Raw genomic sequence first — 8,380 nt, 5'->3', positions numbered from 1 at the left:
TCAAGGTTTATTTGTCATGCAAATGAGTTTAAGAATATGCAATCCTTGTGCTGCTGTTCAGAAGTAGCAGCAATGGTGAGAGTTCAAGTTATTCTGAGGTTGTGGTTTTTCAAGTATATATAGTATATTCTTTTACTAGTTCTCTTTGTATTTAGAGTAAAGCAAATGTAGTAAAAAAACTCATACTATATAATATACTGTGCATATGTGAGATTATTATATACTTATACAAATGTATATCTCTAGAATAGGTAGGCAGAACAAGAAGCTGTTCAAACATATAGCAATTAAATGAAATAGTAGTTCTGTGCAAACAAATAATATATGTTTTAAATCAATGATTTAATGATGATCTAGAAATATTTATAAAATGTATTATGAAGCATATTTTGACTATGTTTGTTATGAATCAATATAATAAAATCCCAAGCATTTAGGTGGGAGAAGTGGTTCTTAGTTAAGATCACTTTCTGTTTTTGCAGAGAACCTGGGTAGGTTTCGAGTATACAGTATCTTACAACAGTCTATAGCTTTAGTTTCAGCAGCCCTGACTCCCTATTCACGCCTTCACAAGCATCAGACATGCATACAGACACATATGTATATAAACAGTTATACACATTAAAATAAAAATTAAATTTAAAATATTTTAAAAATCAAGTATCTATTAAATATGTAGATTAGCAACTTCCAGCTAGAGGTAGTTTTGCTTCATTAGGATGATTTGGCATTGTGTGAAGATCTTCTTTATTGTCATGTGTACTGGCACCCAGTGGTTGTATGGTAAGGATTCAGGTAAACACCCTATAAATCATGGAATATCTCCAGAATAAGATTTACATTGCCCAGATATTATAAACACACACACACACACATACACACACACACACACATTTTCTGAAGAAACAAAGGATTGATTGATTGTGCTTATGGGCTGGGGGATTCAATATTAAATTCTCATATATTCTCCACTGATTAAGATAAGTGGCCTCCATCTGTGTATTTAAAAGATCCTAGGTTGTCATGGTAACCTTAAAGAAAAGAAGAAATGAGATGATTCACTACATCTAATAAATTCAAAGGGAACTCATTAAAGATTGCTAACAATTCAGAGAAGGACTTCTATGTGGTCTGAAAAAATACAGGAAAAGGAGATTAAAGATATTGGTTCATATTCACATGACACAGATAACCTGTTTTGCAGCAGAGAGAGATGGGCATCTAGAAATAAGTTATTTTGAGGTATTTGTGTAAAAAAAGAATGCATTTTGACTACATGTCAAAATGTAGACATAAAATACACCCAGTTTAGATTGATTGGATATATTGGTAATCTCTATTACATTTGTTTAGATAGTTATATTTTGAAGCAAATAATCAAAAGAGGCTAATCAGATAATTTATGCATCAGACTAAATCTATTATGCCATATAATGCAAATTTTTGAATTCATTCTCATCCGTCAGAATGCAATAAATCTAAAATAAACAAGAATATGTGTGAATATATCTGATCAAAAATCACTTGATGTAATTGTAACTGCAATTTTAATTACATAGAAAAGATACTCATTCTTGGTATGATAAAAATCTAAAAGGGAGAATAACTTGCAACATCAAACTACATTAAATTTTATTTAATTTAAAATTTACTAAAAATTTTATACAAACAATATATTTTAATTATATTCTTTCTTCTCTTCCAAAACTTTCCTACCTAACTTACCCATTCAACCCTAAGTTCTCTCTCTTAAAGCAAAAATAAAATTAAAACCAAAAGGAAACAGAGACCTAAACAAAAAAGCCTCAATAAGACAAAAAAAAAAAAGAGAATATATCAAAAGGAAAAATGCACATGAAAAACCTATGCAGTACATTTTGTATTAATGAACTACTCTGTATATAGGAGCTGCCCTGCTGTGCTGCTGATATATATATATATATATATATATATATATATATATATATATATATGTATATAGTGACACTTCATTAGAGGAAACCGATATTCTTTATCACCGAAGCTATCAATTGTAAATAGCTTCCTGGTTAAGGGTGGGATTTTGTGTCCACTTCTTCTTAGGAGGTCTTTATTGTGCATGCTGTATGGGCTCTGAGAATTCCTAAGGGTATGAGCTCTGCTATGCCTGGAAGAAGCCAAAACGTTAAACTGTTAACTACCTGGAAGTTAGTATGTCTCAAGTGTCAGGATGAGTATCCATATTGGAATCAACTGGTAAAATTTGAAGGAACCTTAAAAACTACACACATGTTAGGAATGTGGGATGTTTGAGTTGATGAGCATAGATGGTGTAAGAAACAATGGCCTGCCGCTACAGACAGCAGTCAAGTTACTCGGACTTTGGGAAATTTTAAGCGGAGAACAGGCACTGGAAAGATCCAGTAAGACCTGGGATATTGTGAGGAGAGACATGAAAGCCTTTCTTTCATGTCTTGCTGATATATCTTTGCTCATCAAGGGAGTCTGGAAACCCAAGAGGAATACCATCCCGTGAGACATGAAACCAAGTTAAGCTCCTGCACATTTAGTCGTGCTGGTTTCTAGGCTCTGAACTAATTAGCTTGAATTTTAATTAGAAAAGATGAGATATCTAAAAAAAGATGAGACTTTTTTTTTTTTTTAATCATCTCAGAGTGACTCTTTATATGAGAACCTGAAAATTAGTGCTTGTTCATAGCATGTAGGAGGTGAAACATTTTTGGAAAAGCTCAGGTATGTTTTGCTACTAAAACGAATCACACACCATAGATGTTCTTGAGTGAATGTAACATGTTTTACAATCCGTTCCCTTATTTCTTTTAGTGTAAATATTCATATTCATCAATGATATTTGTAAATTCTTAGACTTTATCCTAACTTTGTCTAGTTTCTCTTACTAGATAGACAGCTATGTAGATGGTCCATAGATAAACACAATGACTGTATTATTTCAAGTAATATTGATGTTATAGTAGCCATTTCCCCTAAACACTGAGCTTCTTGATTGAGTTTGCTGCTGGAGTCTAAGGCTACTCTGGACTCTCCTCATGTGTGTTTTCGTTTTTATCAACTCCAAATGTATTTTCTCTGTGTTTGAGTTCCGTTGCTGCAGTAGACATTCCATAGCTCTATTTCCCTGATTGGGGGGGGGTCCTTATGGTCTTTCTGGTAAGTTCAAATATCTAGAGTCTACCATTTCTTTCAAACTTGTAAAAAGACAACATTCCTGTAGCTGAAGCCATACTTCTTGCCAAGAAGAAATATTTTATCTGGAATCTTATAAGAACAGATCCTTTATTTTCTCTTAGTGAAAAATGGTTTAACAAGTCAATGCACAGCACAATAAAGTTAAAACAATTAAAACAAAAAACAATTGTTAGTGATAGATAATATTTTGTATTAAGTAAAAATAATCATTTCAGTCTTCACCATACACAATATTACCACACTTGAGTGTGAGAGGGCCTCTCTGTTGGCATTGGTTTCAATTTTAAGTCATAGGTGTTGAATAAACAACACAGATTTGACAGATTTATTTTCTTTTGTGAGAGCACTGTTTTTATTTGAGGGTTATGAGGAAAGAGGGTATGGTAACATATGATCTATCAAAGCCAGTATCAGAAATAACCAGAATCCTAGTATAAAGTGTGCATGAGAGAAAGCTCTTCCTTACTCAGCATTTTGAGGTTGAGAGAGCACATATGAATTTGATCTTCTCAATGATACATAAATAGAGAGGAATTAGGGATTTGATACATAGGAAGATTTTTCTTTTCTGGACAGAGTGGGTGCTATATGTAATCTTATTTTATAGTGGGGCATCTGGTATTCTTATGTGACTTGGAGACTCTAGGGAGACTCTGTGAGAAGCAGGCAGTAATGGGCACCACTAAATGGTCAGTAACAATGCTGTTAATAGGATTCTGTCAAACTGGTGGGTCTCTGGAATTCCAAAAGAACTGATACATCCCCTTTCTAAGATCCAGAAGAGGCGATTCTGCAGTACTTCAGCAAGGCTCCACTGGCAGTCTCTGAGCAGAGATCGCATGCCAGGCTTTGCTTCTCTCTTTTCAGTCAAGGAGACAGTATTGGTGTTGTTAAATAGCACATTTAATATCAAATGATCGAACTATACCATGGACTTCAATGATACTTATCAATGTCAGCAATTTTTTGATTCTTAAAAAGTTTCTGTGGGAATCCAAAGGAGAAAACTGATTCTGTTAGGTAGAACTCTAATAGACTTCAAGATCACTACAAATTTCTACATTCTTCCTGAGTTTCCCCAAATATGAACCCAGCTATGAACATTGCTGGAGATTACTTACTTCACTGAGATTGTCTTGAATCACACTTTGTCTCTCCAGGGGTCGGAAAAAGTACATGCCATTTTGTGACATGGCCAGGTACATAGGACTGTATAGGTGCTAGGTGACTTCCAGAAACCTTGAATGATGGAATCATCCAGACCCGTTAAACACATGAGAACATCAGATCTAAAACTTTACAAAACCAAATTCTATCAATAGCTATATTAGGTTAGAATAAAATTCTGACTCCCAGGTGAGATTACAACTGGTTTCACTTTGAAGTTTTTTTTTATGTCACAATATGTCATTTTAAAAGTTGTTTTTTACTTTTTACTTTTAATTTCTTTTATTATTTTTTAAAATAAAACACACTGTTTTCTTCATTTTACATTCCAGTCTGAGTTTCTTCTCCTTCCCATCTTCCCATTCCCTTCACCTATCTCCCTCCACTCCAGACCCCATTCACTCCTCAAAGAGGGTAAGGCACATTGCTTTGGGGAAGGTTCAAGGCCCTTCCTACTGTATCTAGGCTGAGCAACACATCCATCCTAACAGAATAGGTTCCTTAAAAGTCAGCACAAGCAGCAGTGATAAGTCCTGGTGTCACTGCCAGTGGCCCTGCAGTCTGCCCCAGCCAAACAACTGTCACCCACATTCAGAGGGTCTAGTTTGGACCTATGCTGGTTCCTTCTTTGTTCGACTGGAGCTGATGAGGTCCCATTAGCTCAGGTAAACTGTTTCACTGGATATCCGCGTTATGGTCTTGACCTCTTAGCTCATATTCTAACTCCTCCCATTCTTCAACTGGGCGCTCTGCTATGGGTCTATGTCTCTATTTCCATCAGTTGCTGGAAGAAGGTTCTAGCACCTTGAGTTTTAAGATCTGTGAGTTATACCATAGCAGGCCTGATCCAGAAAATGTTGAGAATAACACATTTGTATGTTTTATGTAGCTCTGGGAATTTATGATGACCCCAAATATAACTAAAACAGACACACCTTCTTATAAGTTTTTTCTTATACATTTTGTGTATGCTACTGTGTGTATTCCTAGGGGCATGTTGACTCAGGTGCTTAATAGTTTCATCACTCTCACTATATTAGACCCAAATGAAGCAACATAAAGTCTAATATGAAACACAGATAAGTATTTGTTAATGTCTGAGTTATCCTTATATCTTTATAGGGAGAATGATCCAGGGTGTAAGAAATGTCAAATGGGACCCTAGTGACCACGTTCTTCCTCTCAGGTATTCCCCATGCAGCAGCCCTGGACACCATGCTCTTTGTAATCTTCCTGGTGATTTACATTCTCACTGTGCTGGGCAACTTCCTCATCCTGATGGTGATCAGGGTGGATTCCCACCTCCACACACCCATGTACTACTTTCTCACCAACCTTTCCTTTATTGACATGTGGTTCTCCACAGTCACAGTGCCCAAAATGCTGATGACCTTGGTGTCCCCAGGGGGTGGGGCTATCTCCTTCTACAGTTGTGTGGCACAACTCTACTCCTTCCACTTCCTGGGTAGCACTGAGTGTTTCCTCTACACAGTTATGTCCTATGATCGCTACCTGGCCATCAGTTACCCACTCAGGTACAGCAGCTTGATGAGCGGGAGAGTGTGTGCCCTCCTGGCAGCTGGCACCTGGCTCACTGGTTCCCTGCACTCTGCTGTCCAGACTACACTGACCTTCCGTTTACCCTACTGTGGACCCAACCAGATCCACCATTATTTCTGTGATGCTCCTCCCATCCTCAAACTGGCCTGTGCAGACACCTCGGCCAATGAGATGGTCATCTTTGTGAATATCGGGGTGGTGGCCTCAGGCTGCTTTATGCTGATTGTGTTGTCCTATGTGTCCATTGTGTGCTCGATCCTGAGGATCCGCACTTCAGATGGCCGACACAGAGCTTTCCAGACTTGTGCCTCACACTGCATCGTGGTCCTCTGTTTCTTTGTGCCTTGTGTATTCATCTACCTGAGGCCAGACTCCAGGGATGCTGTGGATGGAGTTGTGGCTGTTTTCTACACTGTGCTGACACCCTTACTCAACCCTGTTGTGTACACCCTCAGGAACAAGGAGGTGAAAAAAGCACTGGTAAAACTCAAAGACAAAGCAACATTTTCTCAGAGCCAGTAACTATTGGTACAAAGATACTTCATTTTTCCATCATCAGCAATATAATCTAATTATAATTTTTCTTTGAACCCAACTTCTCAAAAATATTTAATTCTTTTATTTGCTAAGGATTTGCAAGTTGCAAATACATCTCTGACATGTGATAAATGTACTCATAGTTTGATATTCATCCATTTGCAAACGCTTTGTTTTATCTTTAAAAAATAACACTAGGCTGGGAAGCGGTAGTGCATGCCTTTAATCCCGGCACTCAGGATGGCAGAGGCAGGAAGACCTCTGTGAGTTCGAGGCTAACCTGGTCTACAAAGTGAGTTCCAGAACAGTCAGGGATGAACAGAGAAACCCTGTCTTGAAAAACCAAAAACGAAAAACCAAACCAAAACAAAAATAATACTGATAAAGAACTGTGATGTTATCTCAGTTGCTTTATGAAGTTGAAATTGTCCTTTGGCTGATATAGAATGCTCCTTTTGTCTTCGTTTCTCTTGTGCATGTACCCAGAAGTCATAATCATGACATTATTTCAGTTAGTAGAAGTCAAGTTATTCTGTTCTTTAGTTCTTCAAATGCATTTTTTTACTCTTTCAGTGGCTCTGTGTTTTTCTGTGTGCATAGCTATGAAAACATATGCAAAACAATTTTCATTATATATAGTATGTAGTTTTCTAAGGAAAATTCCACATCTAATTTATGTGTTATGAATATATGTATGTAATATTTTTATAAAAAATAATTTCTAGAAATGCTCCACTTATTTAGCTATTTAAATGTATAACAATTAAATAAGATGATATTCTTGTATATTTATAGTAGAGTGTTACAGAACAATGGTCATGATGATCTTCAACTATTTATAATATGCATTATAGAGCTATCAATTTTGACTCTATTTGTTATGATTCAACACCTACAAATGAAAATATATTAAATACACACATATGTTGAATCATGACAAATATAGAAAAACAATCCTAGTCACCTTGTCTCCTTTAACATGGCAGGTACTTTTTCCATCTCCAGGAGAGGCACTTTCTCATTGATAAGACAAAGTGTGATACAATATAAGACAGTTAGTGTAGTAAATGATCTCCACTTATGTTCACAGTTCAGTACATATCAGGGAAACGTGATTATCCAGGAAGAATTATAAAGGACTGGGAGATTCAACATTTTAATATTGCTAATTCTCAGACAAGATTGCGTACACCTAGGATGGAGTAGCAGCTTATGGATGTTTGGGATGAATCAGTCCTTCTGGATATGACAGGAGGGAGCACTCATGAACTCATAACAGCAGTGGTTATCCATACAAGATCCACCTACTCCACAATTCAGCACGGAGAGAGGCAGGGAATAAAAGCCCAGCAGCTGAGGTGCTAATGATAATTGATGACTGCTAGAGGAAGTGGGGGGTCATTTTCCTCTAGGGCTGTTGTTTCTCATAACTTGACCATGCTCTAGTACATGGGTACTGAATAATGCTAATTAGATTCAGTGGGTCATTAATAAGGATGTGAATAAGAAGTTATGAATTGGATGATGCTACGAACTCAGGACCGGGAGGGGTGCACCCACACATTGAGACAATGGGGATGTTCTATCGGGAACTCACCAAGGCCAGCTGGCCTGGGTCTGAAAAAGCATGGGATAAAACCGGACTCGCTGAACATAGCGAACAATGAGGACTACTGAGAACTCAAGAACAATGGCAATGGGTTTTTGATCCTACTGCACGTACTGGCTTTGTGGGAGCCTAGGCAGTTTGGATGCTCACCTTACTAGACCTGGATGGAGGTGGGTGGTCCTTGGACTTCCCACAGGGCAGGGAACCCTGATTGCTCTTAGGGCTGACGAGGGAGGGGGACTTGATTGGGGGAGGGGGAGGGAAATGGGAGGTGGTGGCAGGGAGGAGGCAGAAACCTTT

General features: G+C 37.5%; 1 protein-coding gene across 1 annotated transcript; it reads left to right on the top strand.

Moving 5' to 3' along the window:
- Positions 1-5,520: 5,520 nt before the first annotated feature.
- LOC130873646 (olfactory receptor 10G4) lies at positions 5,521-6,456 on the top strand. Its single transcript, XM_057768510.1, has one exon. It carries the CDS (start codon positions 5,521-5,523, stop codon positions 6,454-6,456), a length of 936 nt encoding a protein of 311 aa, XP_057624493.1.
- Positions 6,457-8,380: the final 1,924 nt, after the last annotated feature.

The sequence above is a fragment of the Chionomys nivalis genome, chromosome 4 (assembly GCF_950005125.1).
Source record: "Chionomys nivalis chromosome 4, mChiNiv1.1, whole genome shotgun sequence".
Classification (NCBI taxonomy): Eukaryota; Metazoa; Chordata; class Mammalia; order Rodentia; family Cricetidae; genus Chionomys; species Chionomys nivalis.
This window is presented reverse-complemented; position numbering and strand designations above follow the sequence as displayed.